This window comes from Anabas testudineus, chromosome 4 (assembly GCF_900324465.2).
Source record: "Anabas testudineus chromosome 4, fAnaTes1.2, whole genome shotgun sequence".
NCBI classification, from domain to species: Eukaryota; Metazoa; Chordata; class Actinopteri; order Anabantiformes; family Anabantidae; genus Anabas; species Anabas testudineus.
Window position 1 is genome coordinate 14823982 of NC_046613.1, and position 22373 is coordinate 14846354.

At 38.7% G+C, this 22373-nt stretch overlaps 2 protein-coding genes and 1 long non-coding RNA gene across 4 annotated transcripts; 1 reads left to right on the forward strand and 2 right to left on the reverse strand.

The window, feature by feature from the left end:
• Nucleotides 1–76: 76 nt before the first annotated feature.
• Nucleotides 77–4949, forward strand: LOC113151964. Its single transcript, XR_003297878.1, has 3 exons — nt 77–185; nt 618–728; nt 4919–4949. It is a non-coding gene; the product is annotated as an uncharacterized LOC113151964 (long non-coding RNA).
• On the reverse strand, nt 1164–11563 carry LOC113151961 (cystathionine gamma-lyase-like). Of its 2 annotated transcripts, XM_026344842.1 has the most exons (12): nt 10209–11562; nt 9765–9846; nt 9475–9570; nt 9205–9314; nt 8790–8924; nt 8618–8675; nt 8040–8117; nt 6475–6627; nt 6252–6373; nt 5351–5403; nt 4917–5055; nt 1164–2267 (listed from the first exon to the last, which is right to left on the reverse strand). In XM_026344842.1, exons 1-12 carry the CDS (start codon nt 10380–10382, stop codon nt 2250–2252), a joined length of 1218 nt encoding a protein of 405 aa, XP_026200627.1. In that variant the 5' UTR covers nt 10383–11562; the 3' UTR covers nt 1164–2249. The 2 variants fall into 2 exon arrangements, with proteins under 2 accessions (XP_026200627.1, XP_026200626.1); XM_026344841.1 differs by lacking the exon at nt 1164–2267 and having other exon boundaries at nt 3317–5055; nt 10209–11563.
• Nucleotides 11564–11592: 29 nt separating this feature from the next.
• On the reverse strand, nt 11593–21394 carry LOC113151962 (cystathionine gamma-lyase-like). Its single transcript, XM_026344843.1, has 12 exons — nt 20227–21394; nt 18218–18299; nt 17934–18029; nt 17547–17656; nt 17086–17220; nt 16919–16976; nt 16409–16486; nt 15819–15971; nt 15281–15402; nt 14699–14751; nt 14219–14357; nt 11593–12435 (listed from the first exon to the last, which is right to left on the reverse strand). The coding sequence occupies exons 1-12, from the start codon at nt 20398–20400 to the stop codon at nt 12418–12420; spliced, it is 1218 nt and encodes a 405-aa protein (XP_026200628.1). The 5' UTR covers nt 20401–21394; the 3' UTR covers nt 11593–12417.
• Nucleotides 21395–22373: the final 979 nt, after the last annotated feature.

The window sequence follows — 22373 nt, forward strand, 5'->3', positions numbered from 1 at the left end:
AAAGGGGGCGTCTCGCCCGACCGACCACGTTGTTTGTGTTTGTGAGTTTTAAATGCGCCACAGTTACGTAAGGATTCCTGCAGTTTGATAGTTTAATAACACATCATCATTAAAACAACACACGTGGAAACCAGAGGCCTACAGAAATAAATGGGATTTGGATAGCCATCTGTAACCAGACAGTGGTAAGTTTAATTACACAGTTCGTGTTTCACAGTTTCAGTGTTGTTTGAATAGTCATCGTCTGATGAAACAGCAGCTATTGCGAAAGATAAAACAGGAACTGTACAATAGATCATGATAGATACAATAAACAATAGTTTACAAGTTGGGAGACATTAAAGACAGTTCTTTTACAGAACACTAATTAAAGTTTATTTTTCTTTCTCAGCTTATGTTTTAGCACAGTAACTAGAAATGGGAGGAAACCACTAACCTGGCTCAGTTCAAATTTACAAAATTACAAGAACCTTTTTAGAAATCCCACAAATGATCATATCTTGTTTATTTAATTTGTATTTTAAAAAAAAGACTAAGACTGTAAGAGTTTTAAGTGAGCTTAACAAAAACAGTTTGTGTTGATGTAGTTGACCTCTGACCTTAAACCCCTTAACCAGATCACATCAAGTTGAATGTCATGAGCTTAGACGTGATGGTGTGCAGATGACCTCCAGGGAGTGGTTAGTTTCTTTTCCTTCTGATGCAGGATGCTAAACATTTTTCTAACAGTAAGTGTGGTTGTATATTAATATGTGATTTATCAATGAATGAAGTGTAATTACACAGTCTTATCTGCAACATAAACACTTGAAATCTGACATAGCTGCAATGTAACTCATCCTGATTTCACTAAGCTGAGTCATCAGGGACTTTTATTCTTCAAAAAAGGCTCTGGATTACTGAAAAGAGGTGGCAACACTAAAAACCTGACATGAATACTAATGTTTTCTAAGTCTAACCTAACGCTCAGTGACAAGAGCCCACCACGAGTCACGGCTGCATCCCCACCCTTACTTACATTTACATTTAGTTATTTGGCAGATGCTTTTATCCAAAGTGACTTACAAGTGAAGTACAAAGCGAGAAAATATCTAAGCTAAGGAGAACGAATAAGAGCTGTTTCAGTTTCATGGGGTATACGTGAAAGATTTATTTTCTTTAAAAAAAAAAAAAAGGTTTTAACTGCAGGGAAAGGTTAAGAAGAGTTCTGTTGTTGTTGTTTTATTATTAAGAGTGAGACAGCTGAGCTTGCAAAGGTGGGTAGATCAGTAAACATGTGGTCAGTAAAGCTCAGTTAATCATCAATATTTACCCCAAGGTTTCTGGCAGACTTAGTGGGGACAATCACTGTGGACCCTATGTTGATGCTGATGTTGTGCTTTATCAAATGTCTGGCTGGGAAACAAACACTTCTGTCTAGGATAGGTTGGGTTGAAGATCCCTCTCTCTCATCCAAGCATGTTGGAGTAGACAGTGGAGTCATCTGGTTGAAAGGACGGGAAGAGCTTTGTCGTCAGCATAGCAATGATGGAAAAGCCATGGGACTGTATAGTGGAACCTTTATAGAGAACCCAAATATGTAGTTCCCCTGTGGGAACTGTTGGTTTAGGCATTGTTAGCTAGCTCATTTGATCCATCAGCTAAACCCCAAGTGTGCAGCCCACCACTATCCAGGCTATAATAAATGTGGTGTAATCGACTCACTATGGTTACTGATGCTGAACTCACAATTACAGCACTCGTGTTTCTATGGCAGGATGTCTGAGAGGAAGTAAGTGACACAGAGATTTATACTTCAGACTGATTTTAATAGATTCGGTAAGATGAACCGTGCACTTGAGCAGTGATGTGGTACTAAACACCATCTCATTTATTGATAAATATCCTAATTGATAAAACAGGGTTTACGTTTGTCAATGTATACAATTGTTTGAAATGATACTGACAGCAAGCCTGAAAATACTTTTGACTTTTGGAGAGTAGGTGAGTGGATTATTTCATGTAAAATGTGACTAGTTAGTCTGACTGATGAGAATACATACATCAGTGTAACTGGGACATGTTTGAAAAGGGAAATTGTCCTATTTAGAAAAGTATTTAGAAGAAGAATATGTTGCTCCCTGATAGGCAAATCACTTCTGTTTGTTCACTGAACAGGCACCATGTGTTGATGTGTGATTCAAAACTTCAGTTTCCGCTTCAGTCTTCAGCCGATTCAACCTCAGTCTTCAAAATGTCCCATAGACATTTCAATCCATCTCTGGATGCTATTAAATACAGCAGAAAAAGAGCAATAGACCAATGACAAAACTATTAGGTAAAGTACACATCCCGGAAACAGAAGAAACACAAGGTTATAGTTAATAACACACTACTTTTTTTCTGAAATAAAATTATCTTGGAGCCAAAAAGTGGTACAATGCATATACTAGTTCTCTTCAGTCCGATGAGCTAAGGCGGGATGCCAATACGTCTGCCATAATACACATCAAAAGCAGATTAATAGAGCTCTCACTGAAGCAAAAAGTTCAATAAAGGACCATGCATCTGAATCCTGAGGAGAGAGGTGCAGGCCGCCCTCCAGGATATGGCTTTATGAGGTGACAAGACAGATTCTGGCAAACAAGTTTCCTACTGATGACAGTGCAGTTAGTAGATGGGAATTAGTGGTGAATCAGACAAAATGAGGACAATAGAGCTCAGTAAATGCAGTTTTAATAAAATATACTGTATGAATTCATTTTAGATTATGAATCTAGAAGGTATGTAAAATACAGTGCCTAAAAAAAGTATTTACCCACTTTGATGTTTTATCCTTTTATTGACATTATAAATCAGTCATGGTCAATAAAGTTCAGAAAAATACCTCATTAATGTCAAAGTGAAAACAGGTTTCTACAAAGTAATATCAATTAAATAAAAATATATATAAGGTGAAATCAGTGTTTGCATTAATATTCACCCCCTTTAAAATGACTGACCTAATCCAACAGAGATCCAGATATTTGGTGCAAGTAGTCCCACAATTAGTAAAATGGGGATCACCTGAGTGCAGTGAATGCGTATCAAGTGATTGCAGTACAAAGAAACTTGTGTCTGACAGATCCAGTCACTGGTTATTCAGTATTCCTGGCTACCATTGCACCATGAAGACAAAAGAACACTCCCAGCAACTCAGAGAACAGGTCATTAAAGCATAATTCAGGGGATGGATACAAAAGAAATCTCCAAGGCACTGAACATCCCCTGAAGTTCAGTGAAATCCATCATGAAGAAATGGAAGGAATATGGCACATGTCTAAATCTGCCTAGAACAGGCCGCCCACACAAACAGAAGGAGACTAGTGAGAGAGGCCACTAACACATCGATAACTACTCTGAGGGAGTTACAAGCCGTCGGTAAGACATTACAGTAGTTGAGACAGGATATGACCAGTGCCTCCTTCTGTTGGGTTGCATAGTCCAAAAGGAAGGATCAGTTGATCATCAATGATTACCCCCCAGATTTCTGCACTTAATGGGGACAATCACTGACAACCCTATGTTGATGCTGTTATTGTGTTGTATTGACGGACTAGCTGGGAAACAAGAACGTCTCTCTTGGAGAGACTGAATTGACAAATGGCAGATGTGTCAGAGAGACATTTAGAAATGCGAAATGGGAAGGTGGAGTAATTTGGTGGAAATGACAGCAAAAGCTGTGTGTCATCAGCATAGCAATGATAGGAAAAGTCATGTGAATGGATGATGGAACCTATAGATGTAGTATAGATGGGGGTGAAAAAGAATAGTAGAGGACCAAGAACTGAGCCCTGCAGCACACGCCAGTGGAGAGGCAGTGAGAGTTAGAAACTTGCCCCTGCCAAGATACCTTAAAGATTTGCATAGACATGTAGGACTTAAGGAAGGCCAGAGCATCAATGATGCCCAAATCAAAGAGTGCAGACAGGAGGATCTGGTGTCAAAGGCTGCAGATAGATCAACTAAGATGAAGATGGAAGATTGAGCCGCAGCTTTTGTAGCCCACAGGGATTCCACGACCTCTAGATGTCTGTGCAGTGACCACTTTTGTAGCCAGACTTGTTGATATCTAGAAGGTTGTTCCTAGAAAAGAGGTCAGTTAGTTGATTGAAGACTGCTCATTCAAGGATCTTGGCCAGGAATGGAAGACAGCTCTGGGGAGTTAAGAGTTGTTGTTTTTTTTTAAGGAGAGGGGTGATCTGGACCTGCTTAAATGAGGTGGCAAAGGTGCCTTTTCTGAGAGATGTGGTATTGATTTGTGTAATGGCTGGGATTAGTGTGGGGGCAGCTGCTTTAAGGAGAGTGGAGGGTGGATTTGTCGTTGTCAGTCAGAGTGACAAACAAGGCAAGCAATGTGCTGTTAGATTAGGTTAGTAAGATGTCAGTAGGAAGGAAACAATTGGGAGCTGGTGGCTGCCAGCTTATTAGTAAAGAAGGTGGCAAAAAAGTGTCGAGAGTGAGAGAGGTGGAGGTGGGTAAAGAAGCGATGAGAACTGGAGAAAGCTTCCTGGTGTCAGTGGTGTTTGTACTGTTAGTACTTTAGTGTTTTACGGGCATGCCTGGAAGACAGAGACTATCCAGACACGTTGAAAGTGTAGTGTAGAATTTGTCAGTGGCTTTATTTGTGTCAAAGGTAAAGAGGACCTAATGGTGACCAAAACCAAGTGCTGCAAAACTGCTGTTTCACATTGCAAATGGAAAATAACCCAAAATATACTGTGAAAGCTACCCAACAGTTTCTCAGGTCAAAGAAATAGGATATTTCTGTCTGGTTAAAACTTAGAAAATTATATTTTCTAATTAATTAAGATGAAGCAGTATCTCTTACTGAGATAGGAATCAATACTGGTTTAATAACATTTTAATGACTCTGATGTTGGATGTCTGATACTTACAGCAGCAGCCAGTGCTTGTTGCAGATCTTCAATAATGTCAGCCTCATCCTCCAGTCCCACAGACAGTCTGATGAGCGTATCAGTGATCCCCAGCACTTTCCTCTCTTTTTCTGGCACTGGTGCATGGGTCATAATCAACCTAAATATGGCAGAGGACAGAGACACTTACATATGGAGGCAACACTGAATAAAAAATCCTGATACTTTAACAGACACTACAGCTAATAAACTCTTTTAGTTAAAGTCAGTCTGGAGCACTTTAAAGATTCTTCTTCATCTCTTCTGCCCCCTTGTGGTGTTATTTTTTACATTACAGCTTAAGGTGAAGGAAATCCACATTGCTAGTGTTTAGACATGTTAAATGCCAAAAAGCTACTTTATACTAAAATAACTTAATTTAATACTCGTAAGAATACATGGAGAGGGAGACTTACGGAAGTTCCGCTAAACTGTCAGGACCTCCAAGACTGTCAGCTACCGCAAACAGCTGAAATAAGAAGAAAACAAATGACTTGAAGTGAACGACACCGTGTTTGACATCGGTCAAAATAGTAACAAGAACAGAATTAATCAAGACACTAAAGGAGGTTAAGTAACTAAGTACATATACTAATTAAGCCACTTTAACATTCTTGCTGTTATTTTGTGGTTTACATCATTTTCAGACACGGCAGCAGTGAACATAAGGCCGTCTGTCATTTACAGAACAGAATCTGGTGTTCTTGTGACAACATGAGCAAATTATTATTAATCAGACCTGGTTCAGTTAAACAAAATGCTGCTCATATTTTTTATTACAGACAGTTGAGTCATGGCAACTGACTGGCAATCATGACAACAAATAAGTGCACATTGTGGATAGACAAGATCAGGGGAAGAGAGGGGGTCAGAGAGGCTATACTACTATACTGCATTTGGAAAATCCCTTACTCAACACAGGTGGAGGCCTTAGACACAACCTGTCTCCAAATTTATCATGCTGCCATCTATCCTTAGAAAAATCAAGACCACTTCACACATCCACCAAGAAGGCACAGTTGGCATCCTGTATTAATGTGGTAGGAGGGGCTGTAAGAGCTGTGACTATTACATCTACTCACACACCCCTTCCATTGTCTGTCTAACAAGTTTACCAACCTGACAGATAAATTAGAGGTCTCCTACCACCTTTAACTTTAACATTAGTTTTTAACATAAGGATTAAATGTCTCCCCATAGTACACCATAGTACCATTATAATGATCCAGTAATTTTGCATCATCCCTAACATCATACCTCACTTTTTAAATACAAAGCCTAAAACAGTTTGGATCAAATAAATTTGTCCCAAATTACTTTAAGGCTTTTGAGGAAGGTGGTGGCGTGTTCAAGATTCCCCTTAATGTAGAAGGAAATCATTCCTGGACACCCAGTGCATTGTCTCTTCACCACTTCATGCTGAGGATGAGAGGGCAGACCTGTATTAATGGAAACATGGAGAAAAAAATACAGTCAGATATACAAATCAATTTTACACTTTGTTAATCTAAAGAATATGTTGGTGTGATATGAGTCTTACCTGGGAAGATGACACGCTCCACCCGGGAGTTGGCCTCCAGAAACTTGGCAGCAGTCATGGCGTTCTTTAAGTGCCGCTCCATCCGCAGGTGTAGCGTCTTCAGTCCACGGTTGCATAGGAAGCAGTCAAAGGGGGATGGCACACCTCCCAGTGCTGTATCAATACAGAGGAGAAAAAAAAACAGATCAGAAAAGTAACAATTATACAGTTCTCCTGGCTACCATTACACAATGAATACAAAAGAACACTCAGCAACTCAGAGAACAAGTCATTGAAAAACATAAGTCAGGGGATGGATACAAAAAAATCTTCATTGAACATTGAACATACCCTGCAGTGAAATCCATAATCAAGAAATGGAAGAAGTATGGCACATGTCTAAACATGCCTACAACAGGCCGTCCACACAAACTGAGTGACCGTGCAAGAAGGAGATTAGTGAGAGAAGCCACTAACACACAGATGACTACTCGGAGGGAGTTACAAACTACAGCTTCAGAGATAGGAGAGACTGTACATACAACAACTGTTGCCCAGGTTCTTCACCAGTCAAAGCTTTTGGGAGAGTGACAAGGACAAAGCCACTGTTGAAGAAAACCCATGTTAAATCACAAATTGAGTTTCGCCAGTAGGCATGTGACTCCTTGGACAAGACTCCTTGGTCTAGTGGAAGAGGAATCTTTGGTCTCATGAGACCAAAATGGTGCTTTTTGTCCATCAGGCAAGACGCTTTGTTTGGCGCACACCAAACACTGCACATCACCACAAACAGACCATCTCCACTGTGAAACACTGGTGGTGGCAGCATCATGCTGTGGGGGATGCTTCTTGGCAGCCGGTCCTGGAAGGCTTGTTAAGGTAGAGACTAAGATGAATGCAGCAAAATATAGGACAATCCTATTCAGTCTGCAAGACAACTATGGCTTGGGAGAAGATTTGTTTTCCAGCAAGACAATGACCCGAAGCATACAGCGAAAGCTACACAGAAATAGTTTACCGACAACAAGGTGAATGTTCTGGAGTGGGCGAGTCAAAGCCCAGTCCTCAATCCAATAGAGAAATTGTGGATGGACTTGGTTGTTCACAACATGACTGAGCTTGAGCAGTTTTGCAAAGAAGAATGGCAAAACATTCCAGTGTCCTAAGCCTAATTGAGACTTATCCACACAGACTATGCTGTGATTGCAGCCAAAGGTGCATGGGTACTAAATATGATGGGGGTGAATATTAATGCAAACACTGATATTACCTGAAATGTTTTGGTCAAAGTCGGCAACTTTTATCTGACCATGATTAATTTATGTCAATAAATGGATAAAACATCCGAGGGGTTTAATAATAGGCACTGTATGTAGTGACAGTGAGTTAGTCCATAAATGCCACATAAACCTGTAAACACTATCTAGTAACTAATGTTGTTAAAGTAAATGTAGACGAGTAAAGGTTAAAGTAGCATGAAAATGAAATACTCCAGTAAAGTACATGTCCCTCAAAATGGTACTTAAGCACAGTACTTACATAAATGTATTTAGTTACATACCACCTCTGAATTTAAGTGTACTCACCATTTTGCAGAAACTTCAGGCGCTCGTACAGATCATCCCGGTTCACTGAGGCCAGACCCATTACCACATCACTGTGACCTGCAAATTAAATGACAGGATTTGATTGAGTAATTTATACTGCAGGTTTAGTTTATTCAGAAAATAAACACAACTTGATAATGCAGTTTGAATTATAGTTAAAAAAAAAAAAAACATGTTTTAGAACTAATTTGCATTAGAGTCTTGTTATTTCAATGAAGATAGCAAGAATGTTTTATTAGGAAAACAACCCAATTGTGTTATGAATAGATTTGGTAGAGAACATCACAAATTCTATATATATAAATTTTTCCGTTTTTTTTTTTTTTTTTTTTTACATAAAGTGGATTTCCTCAACATTTTTATTTATTTTTACAGTATCGTTCAGAATTACTTAAGAAAATTACAGACTCTAGTTGACTGCTCCCGCCTGTTCATTCATCTGCTTTTTGTCCAATATGACCTAATGACATAAACCTACTGACTTTTTCATTTAGACAGAAGTTATTACATTACTGAAAATGTTATTTTAGTAAAACAGGAAAATGTAGATGACCTACCATTCATGTATTTGGTGGCTGAATACATGCAGATATCAGCTCCTAAAGCCAAGGGGCGCTATGAGCGTGCAAGACAAACACGAGTTAATCATTCAGTGATGTGGTTCCACATCAACTATAATTTGAATTTAAAATCAGAAGAGCATGAAATTATCTCATCTGTCACTTTCACCTGGAAATAGGCAGACATAAAGGTGTTGTCCACAACCAGCAATGTGTCTTTGTTGTGCTCGTGGACCAAGTCAGCACAGGCCTGGATGTCAACAACCTTCATTGTTGGGTTGCTGGGCGTTTCAATCCACACCAGCTACACAAGGAAAGAAAATTATGACAATTCACTGTATCAGTATGTTCAGAAGAAGAAATAAAAGATGTTTAAATGAAATAAGCTACGATGACAAAAGCTAAGAGACAAGTCATCATCACAAAGACTAAAAACACACCAAGTATGTAAGTATGACAGCAAAGGAAAGTAGGAAAGTTAGACTCTACCTAACTTGAATAGACTTTGTATTTTTTATTCATGTGCAACTGAATTCATGTCTATAAAACACAACAAAGTATTAAGTCTTTATTCTTTGACTTACTTTAGTGTTGGCCTTCAGTGCAGCTTTCAGCAACTTGAGTTTTGTACAATCCACAAAAGACACATCCAGGCCAAATTCTGTAGCAATACTTTGGAAGTAACAGTTTACACCTTTCAATAAAAAGTGAAACTTCCTTCAGATTTAGATAAATTACCCCTCCTCATATTCAGCTTTCACTATAACACCAACCCTAACCATTTTTGTATAATGTATGCTAACAGGGCATCATGTGCCAAAAAAACAACTTGGTGAGACTGTGAGGTGTCTTACCTCCATACACATCATCCATGCAGATGATACCTTCACCTGCCTTGAGCAGGTGAGTGATGGTCACTGTTGTTGCCATCCCTGAGGCAAAAGCGACACCTGATGGAGCAAATCACAAGTGCTGAATAGACTAAAAATCTTGCCAAAAGTAATGTCTTATCATTTTCTAATGATTAATGTTGGACATTTGAATCATTTACTTGTTTTACTGCAGTGTTGTCAAATATTTCCAGCTTTAATGGAAAACACATGTTGTAACTACATGAAGGTTTAATACAAACAGTTTTACTTACAGTACTTTGCGTCATCCAGAGCTGCCACAGCCTTCTCCAGACAGTTTCTTGTAGGATTTCCACTTCTACTATATTCAAATCCCTACATACAAAACCTTTGTCAAAGAAGTTACCCAAACACGCATGTGCATCAGGAGATTTTGTTTGTTTTTCATCATAACATTTACATGTACATGTACATAAGTATTTACAAGTATTTAAAATATAGTGTTTCTTTAACTTTTCATACAGTAATAAGTTTGGTAGTCTATTTGAATACTAAAGCCTGGAACTTGGACAGATTGAGGAATACTTAACTTAATTAATACTTCTGATTAATAGCTGTGAAATATATAAAAGTCATGTGTGTCCTTTTGGCAGAAGCTTTAATTAGTTTAATTTGTGCTGGCTCACTATGTGCACAGCAGCTTCCATAAATAACCGAGTCTTGTAACATGTACTCACGGTGTGATTTCCAGGTCCGTGCTGCTTGAACGTGGTGGACAGAGAAATCGGCGGCACCACAGCCATCGATTTCCATTGTTCCGGCTCCTGACCGACGTGGATCGCTTTAGTAGCGAACGATTTGAAAGGCGTGCAGAAGCCGCTCTGCTCCTCTGGGCTGTGATTTTGATCCATTTCAATTCTCTCTACAAAAAGCACAGTGACAGACTGAGGAGGAGTGAGAATCACCGCTGCACGGTGAAGCCATTTAACAGACAGGTGCGCTGCACCGCCTCAGCCAATCAGCGCTCAGTATTAGCCAGACGTCGGCTCTGATTGGCTGTTGAAAGGGGGCGTCTCGCCCGACCGACCACGTTGTTTGTGTTTGTGAGTTTTAAATGCGCCACAGTTACGTAAGGATTCCTGCAGTTTGATAGTTTAATTATACATTAACAATAAAACAACACACGTGGAAACCAGAGGCCTACAGCAATAAATGGAGCTTGGATAGTCATCTGCAGCCAAAGTTACTTACAAGTGAAGTACAAAGCGAGAAAATATCTAAGCCAAGGAGAACTGGAAAGAGCTGTTTCAGTTTCATGGAGTTTAAATGAAAGATTTATTTTTTTAAGGTGTAAATTGCAGACACAGGTTCGGAGTGAGGCAGCTGAACATGCAGAGGTGGGTTCTGGCAGACTTAGTGGGGACAATCACTGTGGACCCTATGTTGATGCTGATGTCATGTTTTATCAAAGGTCTGGCTGGGAAACAAGAACTTCTGTCTAGGATAGGTTGGGTTGAAGATGCCTCTTTCTCATCCAAGCAGCTATGTTGGCGCGGCATGTAGAGATGTGTAGTGAAACAGTGGAGTCATCTGGTGGAAAGGACGGGAAGAGCTGTGTGTCGTCAGCATAGCAATGACAGGAAAAGCCATGCGACTGGATGGTGGAACTTAGGGATGTAGTATAGATGGGGAAAAACGTAGAGGACCAAGAACTGAAACCCACCACTTCACTAGAATCTCTACAGCCTATTTAGGCACAGCAGGTTCTCACTGGCAAAAGGTTTTCAAAATCTCACTGGCTGATGCAGGAGCTCCTCAGATGATGAGATGCAAAATCCATTACATTGTTGTAGGTAACAAGAAATAAAGTTCCTGTGAACCAAAGCCTGCTGATCCTCGGTCTTTACAGAGAACCTAAACATTTAGTTTCCCTGTGGAAATGTTGGTTTAGTCATTAGGGCAGCAGCTAGCTCATTTGATCCATCAGCTAAACCCCCAGTGTGCAGCCCACCACTATCAGGCAATAATAAATGTGGTGTAATCGACTCACTATGGTTACTGATGCTGAAAGGAAGTAAGTGACACAGAGATTTATACTTCAGACTGATTTTAATGGATGAACCGTGCTCTTGAGCAGTGATGGGGTACCAAACACCATCTCATTTATTGATTAATGTCCTGATAATTGATAAAACAGGAGTAAAAGATTGCTCCCTTCTTCTTCACAGTGTATACACTTGTTCAAGCTGATGCTGACTGAAAGACAGAAAATACTTTTGACTTTTGGAAAGTAGATGACAGAATTAGTTCATGTAAAATGTGACTGGTTAGTCTGACTGATGAGAATTTATACATCAGTGAGATATTTGAAAATGAAAATTATCCCATTTAAAAATAAAAAAATATGAGAAATTATTATTGCAGATGAGAGCTGTGGAGTTAGTGGTGTAAAGCTTTTCAATTTGGGGACTTGTCTGTGCATCAAAACAAAGATACAGCCTGAAATACACAATCTCTAGAGAGTAGCAAAAGTATACAGAAACTGTGCTCAGTGTTTTCCTGCAGAAATGTATCTTGTATTTGTCTTGTCTTGACTAAATAGGACTGTGTCCCATTAAAGCCTTCCAAATGAGAACAAAACATACAGTAAAAACAATACAAGAAAGCAAAAAAAAAAAAAAGAAAAGAAAACGTACGTACAAGATAAATAAGATTACATCTGATGTTCTAGTAAAACTGTCATTAAAAAACAAAGATTATGTTTATTCCTCACAAATTGTATAGTATGTATGCATTTGTTTAAGAATATGTTGCTCCCTGATAGGCAAATCAGTTCTGTTTGTTCACTGAACAGGCACCATCTGTTGATCTGTGATTTGAAACTTCATTTACTCCCTCAGTCTTCAGCTGATTTAACCTCAGTCTTCAAAATGTCCCAAAGACATTTCAATCCATCTCTGGATGCTATTAAAGACAGCAGAAAAAAGAGAAATAGATCAATGACAACACTATTTGGTAAAGTACACATCCCAGAAACAGAAGACACACAAGGTTATAGTTAATGACTCACTACTTTTTTTCTGAAATGAAATTTTCTTGGAGCCAAAAAGTGGTACAATGCAAATAATAGTTCTCTTCTGCCTGATGATGAAGGCTAAGTCTGCCATAATACACCTCAAAAGCAGATTATTAGGCTCTCACCATAGGAAAAAGTTCAATAAAGCACCATGCAGACAGCATTTAGTAGGAAAACATAAAATACATCCACAGAGTCTAAATTATAACAACAGTTTGTGACTCAAAACTAAACCTAGGATGAGGACATCTGACCGGACATTTTAACGCCTGCCCCAGTATGACCTGACATTGCATCCAATCTAACACATCACCCATCAGAGGAGCATTTTCCCAGGACCACAGACAACGATTAGAGATATTTGTCTCATTTTAATTTCCATTTGCTACAGATGAGCAGTAGAGGGATTAGGATACATTATCTGAATCCTGAGGAGAAGAGGTGCAGGCTGCCCTCCAGGATACGGCTTTATGAGGTGACAAAACAGGTTCTGGCAAAAACATATTTCCTACTGATGACAGTGCAGTTAGCAGGTGAGAATTAGTGGTGAATCTGACAAAATGAGCACAACAGAGCTCAGTAAATGCAGTTCTAATTAAATATACTATAATATATAGAAATTAATTTAAAATTATGAATCTAGCAGGAATATAAAATACACAGGGCCTTCTTTTTACATTGGTCTAAAAACCTCAAAGAGAAATAGATACAATAAAAAGACAGGATGAGGGAGTTCAGGTAGGCAGGTGCTGTTGAGTTGATCACTTTGTAGTCAGGGGTTAAGGCTTTGACCCTGATGTGGGCAGCTATAGGAAGCCGGTGTAGAGATCTGGAAAGTGGTGTAAGGTGTATTTTGAATCATCTGGAGGGCTTTGACAGTGTATGCTGGAAACCCCATCAGTAACACATAGCCGTAGTCAAGACAAGAAATGACCAGTGCCTCTACAATGAGTTGGGTTGCATACTCCAAAAGCTAGGATCTGCATGGCTTTGAGAGAGAGATGTGCTGAAGTTTAGTTGATCATCAGGGAAACCTACAACTCTATATTGAAGCTGATATTGTGTTGTATTAAAGGTCTTGCTGGGAAACAAGAACTTCTGTCTTTGAGAGATTGAATTGACAGATGTGTCAGAGAGACATGCAGAAATGTGTAATGGGACAGTGGAGTAATTCAGTGGAAATGACAGGAAGAGCTGTGTGTCGTCAGCATAGCAATAAATGGGAAAAAAGTACAGGACCATGAACTGAGCCCTGCCGCACACACAGGTGAAGAGGCAGTGAGAGTTAGAAACTTGCCCCTGCCAAGATACCTTAAAGATCTGCATAGTAGTTATAGAAGTAGGACTTAAGGCAGGCCAGAGCATCAGTAATGCCCAAATCAAAGAGTGCACACAGGAGGATCTGGCGTCCAAGGCTGCAGATAGATTAAGTTCACAATTCTAAGTCTACAACCCCTTTTACTCTACTTGGTTGTTCTGTAGGTTTTTTTGCTGTCAATTTTTCAAACTTGTAAAAACATCATTTCTAACTAATTGAGATGCAGCAGCATTTCTTACTGAGAGAGATGAGAACCTTTTCACTATCCTAGAAACTAATTGATTTGCATTTATCAATTAATATTGGTTTAATAACATTTTGAATGACTCTGGTGTTGGATGTCTGATACTTACAGCAGCAGCCAGTGCTTGTTGCAGATCTTCAATGATGTCAGCCTCATCCTCCAGTCCCACAGACAGTCTGATGAGCGTGTCACTGATCCCCAGCTCTTTCCTCTCTTTTTCTGGCACTGATGCATGGGTCATAATCGCCCTAGATATGACAGAGGACAAAGACGTCTACAGTACCAGCCAAACCAGGTTTGGACATTTTCTGTTTCACTTTTTTGTTTACTACATAATTCCATATCAGTTCTGCATAGCTTGGATCTCATGAGTACAATGTTGGCAATAATAAAAATAAAGATAAATACAGCAAACGCCTATAAGGATCTTTTCAATCTCTGTTGCCCTCTTGTGGTGCTATTTGTTAGACAATAACATAAAATAACACTTCTTTATTGTTCAGAACTGTTTAATACCTCAATAATACATTGTACTAAAATAACTTAATTTACTATTATGTTAGGAATACGTGTTTCCAGGGATACTTACGGATGTTCAGCTAAACTTTCATAACCACCCAGACTCTCGGCTATCGCAAACAGCTGAAAGAAGAAGAAATGAGGACTTGAAGTACACACAGTGGCTGACATAGGTCAAAATAGTAACAAGAACATTATAACACTATAAAGAAACTAACTAAGCAGCTGTAACATTCTTGCTGTTAGTTGTGTTTAGTTGTTGGTTTGGATCATTTTCAGACAAAAGTGAACACTAGGCCATCTGTCGTTTACAGAAAAACTGAATCAGGTTTTATTGTGACAGCAAGAGCAAATAATCATTGATCAGGCTGGATTCAGTTAAACAAAAAGCTGTTTAAGACTTTTCTTTTAGATGTTATATGCTCGACACCTTTTCTTGGGTTTAACCTACTTAGCTTTTAAAATGTCTTCCCCCTCCAACTGCTTTTCTTAAACACCACAGCAGCTGAGTTACTGAATTGTGTTTTATTTCCTTCTCTAGCCCTGTCAGGCTGGAAAACTGATCCAGTAATTTTGCATAATCCCTCCAGCTTCACGTCATCCTCCACTTGTTGAACACAAAGCCAAAAGAAAAAAAAAAGTCCCAAATTACTTTAAGGCTTCTGAGGAAGGTGGAGGCGTGCTCAAGTTTCCCCTTAATGTTGAATGTAATCATTCCTGGACACCCGGTGCATTGTCTCTTCATCAGTTCGTACTGAGGATGAGAGGGCAGACCTGTATCAACAGACAACATGAAAAACAAAAACAGTCAGTGGCATCAAAAATTGTGTAATAACCACCTAACGCCCTGTACTGTACAAGTAAAGACAACAATTTACTTTTCCTATTAAGCTGAACGTGAACAGGCTTGATAGATTCTTTCTCTGAACATTATTTTTTCTGCAATTTGCTATTTGTTAGAAAATTAAACTTTTGCTCATGAGCCCTGGTTTCTTTGAATGTGAGGCCTCGCACAGAAACAACATGAGAGACTGCTCATTTACAAAGGTGAAGTGTATAAACATGATACATATATCGAGGCTGTCTACATTACTAGTTTATTGTACTATATGACAAACAAACAAGCTGTTTTACACTTTGTTACTCTAGCAACATGTCTAAAGAATATGTTGGTGTGATTTGAGTCTTACCTGGGAAGATGACACGCTCCACCCGGGGGTTGGCCTCCAGAAACTTGGCAGCAGCCAACGCGTTCTTAAAGTGCCGCTCCATCCGCAGGTGTAGCGTCTTCAGTCCACGGTTGCATAGGAAGCAGTCAAAGGGGGATGGCACACCTCCCAGTGCTGAACCAATACAGAGAGGGAAAAAAACCTTACACCAAACCATCCAAAAATCCAGATCAGACTATAACAAAGGCAGAAATAAACAGTTCCTCATCAAAAGGCTGTAAATGGTTTCAGCAGTTTGGCATCAGGACCATGTTTTACCTGTTAATATGTAAATTTAGGTCAGGTTGAAATAACAAGTTCACCAAAGTGTGGTCAACGAGGACGGGGGGGGGGGGGGGGGGGGGGGATATCTAACATTAGTACAGGTTATATAGTGAGAACTGCTTTATGTCTTTAACTTACTTAAGTCTGGTAAAACTGAAGCCAGCTGATGTTTAGCTTTTTGACCAATACATTACATAAACATGAATCAACTATCAAGACATTCAGCAATAAATGTTGTGTCAGTTGACTAAAATGCTAAATAAATAGTTTCTCGTCTTTCTACTCACCGTTTTGCAGAAACTTCAGACGCTCGTACAGATCATCCCGGTTCACTGAGACCAGACCCATTACCACATCACTGTGACCTGCAAGTTAAATAACAGGAATAAAATTACTTTTTAAATAATTTATACTGGATGTTTCATTTATTTAGAAAATTAAACACAACTTGATGATAACATTTTATTATAGTTTAAAAAACATGTTTGAGAATTAAGTTGCATTAGAGTCAATAAAAAAGGAAGAATGTTTTATTAGGAAAATTAATAATAATGATAATATTTATTATTCATTATGAATAGATTTGGTAGAGAACATCACAAATGATGCCATTAAATCCCTTATTAAAAGCAGCTCCCTGGTGAAAATTACAAACTCTAGCTGACTGCTCCCACTCATCTGCTTTTTGTCCAATACGACCTACAGACATAAACCTACTGACTTTTTCCATTTAGACAGAAGTTATTACCTTTCTGTAAATGTTATTTTGGTAAAACAGCAAAATGTAGATGACCTACCATTCATGTATTTGGTGGCTGAATACATGCAGATATCAGCTCCCAAAGCCAAGGGGCGCTATGAGCATGCAAGACAAACACGAGTTAATCATTCAGTGATGTGGTTCCACATCAACTGTAATTTTAAAATCAAATGAGCATCAAATTATCTCATCTGTCACTTTCACCTGGAAATAGGCAGACATAAAGGTGTTGTCCACAACCACAACTATGTCTTTGTTGTGCTCGTGGACCAAGTCAGCACAGGCCTGGATATCAACGACCTTCATCATTGGATTGCTGGGCGTCTCAATCCACACCAGCTACACGAGGAAAGACAATATGACAATTCACTGCATCAGTATGTTCAGAAGGGAGGAATGACACATGTTTCAATGAAACAACTTACGATGACGAAATCTAAGAGACAAGTCATCATTACAAAGACTAAAAACACACAAAGTGCTGTTTCACAATGAGTGACTCAAGTATAAAGAAAACACACCAAATTAGACATTAATGTAGGAAGGTCTGATTCAACTCATTAACTGTAAAAGACTTAATGTTTCTTATTTAATGTGTAACTAAATTAATTTATTACATTAACAATAACCACAACAAAGTATCAAGTCTAAATTATTTGACTTACTTTAGTGTTGGCCTTCAGTGCAGCTTTCAGCAACTTGGGTTTGGTACAATCAGCAAAAGACACATCCAGGCCAAGCTCTGTAGCAATTCTTTGGAAGTAACGGTTTGTGCCTAACAATTAAAAGTAAAATTTCATTAACATTTAAAAAATAAAATCCTCCCAATGACTGCAGTTACGTGCACTTAAGAAGCCTAGATGCTGGAAATCTGCATATACATGAGCAGATGTGTAATCAGATTTATCCGCTACCTTGGGCTTATTTTGGAAGCATGGCTCACAGATTTTATCTGTATAGAGAAAAGAAACCACTTCCGTGACAACCATGAAAAAACCATGGTTGTCTGATTTAGTTCTACTGAAATGCTCAGACTGTGAGGGGCGTCTCACCTCCATACACATCATCCATGCAGATGATCCCTTCACCTGCCTTGAGCAGGTGAGTGATGGTCACTGTGGCTGCCAGTCCTGATGCGAGAGCGAGGCCTGAAGGAGCAAAGCACAAATGTTGTGGATACCAAAAATCCTTTTCATGTCATCTTGCAAAAAGAAGACTGGTGTTGAAAATTTGAATCATTTACTTGTTTTACTGCAGTGTTGTCGAATATTTCCAGCTTTAATGAAAAACACATGTTGTAACTACATGAAGGTTTAATACAAACAGTCTTACTTACAGTACTTTGCTCCATCCAGAGCTGCCACAGCCTTCTCCAGACAGTTTCTTGTAGGATTTCCACTTCTACTATATTCAAATCCCTACAAATAAAAAAAAAAACTTTGTCAAAGAAGTTACCCAAACACCATTTGCATCATGAGTTTTCGTTTTATTTTTCTTACATAAGTACCTAGGATTTATATAATTATCCCATTCATACTTGTATGGACTTGCCACTGTGACAAACTGGCAACGCACAGTTTATCTTTGTGTGGATCATCTGTTCATAACTTGTTTATGGATGAAAACTTTTTCAGTTGTATAAGTTGTTTAAAAAAAACATGTTGGGTTCTCAGGTTTCTGAAAAACATGTAGCAACTAGATCAAAAAAAGAATTATGATATGATATGAAAGAGTAACAATCTTTGAATTCATTATATTATATTGTATTGTATGTACATGGAAACTAGAGGCCTATAGCAATAACTGAAGCTTGGATAGTCATCTGTAACCAGACAGTGGTGAAGCAGATAGGCTTGATTACACTGGTCATGTTTCACAGCTTGGTGTTGTTTGAATATTTATCATCTGGTATTGTGAAAGGTACTGTGGAGTTTTGGGGCTCAGCAGGGAGTTGAAAACGAGGTCAAGAGGTCAGTGTGAGCGGTGGGTTCTGGCTGTTAGTGCTGTACGTACAGTAGGTATTAACAATAGTCATCAAACTGGGAAACATTAAAGACTTGTTTGTCCTAAACAGATTCTGCCTAAATGCAAAACGGACATGAAAACCTAAAAGACCTCTACTCTGTAGTCTTTTAATGTTTTCAGTTGTCTCTGTGTCAGTGCAGTTACAGCATAAGGAGACTTGTATTGTATAAGCCAATTTATAAATAACCTATAGTGTAATAATTGACAGAGACAAACAGCAGTTGTACAAAGTTGCCTTGTAAGCAGAAACCTTAACTGCTGAGAGGATATAATAAAGATAATTATACAGCACATGCTGGGTTTAGTCTGAATTCCCAGACATGGGCTTAGTTTTTTTCACTGTCACTGTTAAGATATATTAACTTTTGAAAAGGTAAATGAAAATCAGTTTGACATTAAAGGATGGTACAAGCCCCAAATAACTCATTTTTAATTAGATTTGGTTTTTATTTCAGATTTGATTTTTCACATTGATATACATGGATATCATAAACGTGTATTTTGTTTTTTTGATTCTCTGAACAGTTACTCTGCCTCTTGCACAATGTCTACAGAGATCAACGTCAGCCCCTTTTGAACAACACTATCCGTGCAGGATATTACCAAAGACAGATCCACAGGTCAATCCGGTTCACACATGATATTATGTAAGAAATAGTTAAAGTCAAATGATGCTATATTTCCTATGACAGACAGAGAGCGCAGAGAAAACCTGGAAATGAATACACATCGGTGTAGAATTCTGTTTCCTTTCTAAACTACACGTACCTTGCAAATCTGCATGTTTATCTTGTGACCCTGTGGAGAGGCCCTGAACCCCAGGTTGGTAAAACAAGCTGCAGCTGACACAGCTCCAGCAGTATGCAATACATTGATAGCTTAATATTAACAATCTAATAACGTAATACATGAAAATCTGTCTATCTTAAGGGGCAAATGCTTTTATTTTAGATTGGTTTTGACACACTATCCTGTATTGTACTTAGGGACGCGTTTGAATTGAAGTGTTTTTGCATCATTGTGTAACTTATGTACTTATTGATTACTAACGTTTGAATGATTATTTTGACTTATACAGTGCTAATTTTTCGTTTTACTCAAGACAAAACACACTATTAATACAGAGATGCAGTAGATGCAGTGTTCACTAACAGTTTTCTGCGTCAAAAACGACTGATTAAAAATGTATACACATAAGTTCCTTGTGTATGAGGCTCTAACGTTACTTCCGACATGTGCATATGAAACATCCCCACACCACTGGCTCACTGTGTGCACAGTACCTGCCATAAATAACCGAGTCATGTAACATGTACTCACGGCGTGATTTCCAGGTCCGTGCTGCTTGAACGTGGTGGACAGAGAAATCGGCGGCACCACAGCCATCGATTTCCATTGTTCCGGCTCCTGACCGACGTGGATCGCTTCTGTGGCGAACGATTTGAAAGGCTTGCGGAAGCCGCTCTGCTCCTCTGGGCTGTGATTTTGATCCATTTCAATTTCTCTCTACAAAAAGCACAGTGACAGACTGAGGAGGAGTGAGAATCACCGCTGCACGGTGAAGCCATTTAACAGAGGGGTGCGCTGCACCGCCTCAGCCAATCAGCGCTCAGCCTCAGCCGGACGTCGGCTCTGATTGGCTGTTGGAGATGGGCGTCCAACCCATGTGACTGTGCACGTTGTTTGCGTAGTGTTGTGTGAACTGTGGTGTGTTCACGGACACTGATGCAACGTTTCCTGTTGTTTGAGTCAGGCGCGGCACAGTTTACAGGAAGCTCAGTTCCCAAAATTGATTTCACATAGTCATAGTCTTAATCATATCAGGGAAGAGCCAACGTTTAAGTTATGTTGTCTTATTTAAGCTAAAATCCCAACATGCATCAACATGGAAATTTGACTTGTGTAACCACCCATTCAAGGCAGGGCTGGGGAAAGTGGGCAGCTGTCCAGGGAACACAGGATCATAACAGCCCAAAGAGTCACACCTATACTTAACATCTATTGGTTTGATATCATTTAATTAATTATAATTTCATTAATCGCAAATGGGCAGCACGTCGTGTGATGTAGTTCAGACTTAATGAAACTTGTTTTACAAAATTAAAGTAGTTTCATTAGACTAGTTCTGTTTCTGTGTGTCACATATTTAACACAGAAAACAGTTAGTAGGAGAATTGTAAGATCTATAGTTTGTTTCATGCCTAAGCCTTTGTGGCGTGAATGCCACCCATTAATTCATTGGATAAATCTGGGTGAAGTACCATTTGTCTGCTGCTTTACCAGGACTACTGTGGTGCTCTTGAGAAAGGCTCTTAACCCCATCTGCTCACTGGCTGCAGGTCAGACCACTTAGTTCTGAGCAGTTGCCAGGTGTGGATGTGTTTACCTATGTGAATGTGTATGCGTTCCTGGAAAATAATCTGAATCCTTCCTGAATAAATAAGAGGTAAAAAAACAAACTAACATTATTAAAGGCAAAGGCATGGTTAAACGCTTACCCTGCCTTTGCCTTGTACTTCACCTGTAAGTCGCTTTGGATAAAAGTGTCTGCCAAATGAGTGAATAAATGTAAATGTTTCTATGTGGCAGAGACAGGAGAGAGGTGGTGTTTCCATTTGTAGTCCATAGGGGGAGGAAGTGCTCTGTAAGGACTCATTGACAATATCAGAGGTTTGTTGTACTACACTCAGTTTAATCCTGGCAAATTGATAATGAGTTAAAATAGAGATAGATAAGTGGACTTATTGATGTTGTTGCTAATTATTCTTTTCCACATTGGGATTTATTGTCATAATGAACAACAGTTAACAGTCAACAATTAATTTAATAATAAAATTATTTGAATTAAATGATTTCTACAGAAGTCCTGTTTAATCTTGCATCTTATTTTCTTGCTGTCTGTAAACTTTTATAAAGATGTTTTATTATGTATATTTTAAAGCGGACAAAATAAAGAACCATGTTTATTTATGCTGCTTTGCTATATCCGAGACGTCAAAGAACTGGATATGATTATCCATCTGTGAATCTGGGATCATTGCTGCTGTTATCTTTATATGTCATTTTTATATTCAAAATAAATGAATGTAAATTGAAACTTTCCCCTCTGTGAACATTGTATTGTGAGCACTGTCCATACTGTCAAAGTCAAAGTCTAAATCAACATTTATATCTACTGCTATGCAACAGATTGGAATACATAAAGATTGTTAGCACATTTGCAGGCTAACTTGCATATATATGTTATTAACAGCATCAAATTCATTTATCCTTTGTTTGTTTTACAAAAATCACAACTACAATTACAGTAGTGAGTTTATGTACAGTTTTGTGTAGGATATAAACAGCCAGTGGTGAATGTTTTTGATGCTGTTTCTGCTACATTGTGAAAATATTGCAAGTAAATGTCTTGCACTCCAAATTTCACTTAAAAGGGAATTCAATTTTATGTAAAAGTAGACTTTAAG

Coding starts and splice junctions, on each gene's coding strand:
- LOC113151961 (XM_026344841.1), bottom strand. CDS start 10,382: ATGGATCAAAATCACAGCCCAGAGGAGCAGAGCGGCTTCTGCACGCCT. Junction 8,925..9,204: donor CACTGAAGGCCAACACTAAA/GTAAGTCAAAGA, acceptor TTCCTTGTGTAG/CTGGTGTGGATTGAAACGCC. Junction 5,404..6,251: donor CCTTCCTCAAAAGCCTTAAA/GTAATTTGGGAC, acceptor TTCTTATTTCAG/CTGTTTGCGGTAGCTGACAG.
- LOC113151962 (XM_026344843.1), bottom strand. CDS start 20,400: ATGGATCAAAATCACAGCCCAGAGGAGCAGAGCGGCTTCCGCAAGCCT. Junction 15,972..16,408: donor TCTGAAGTTTCTGCAAAACG/GTGAGTAGAAAG, acceptor GTATTGGTTCAG/CACTGGGAGGTGTGCCATCC. Junction 15,403..15,818: donor GGAGCGTGTCATCTTCCCAG/GTAAGACTCAAA, acceptor CTGTTGATACAG/GTCTGCCCTCTCATCCTCAG.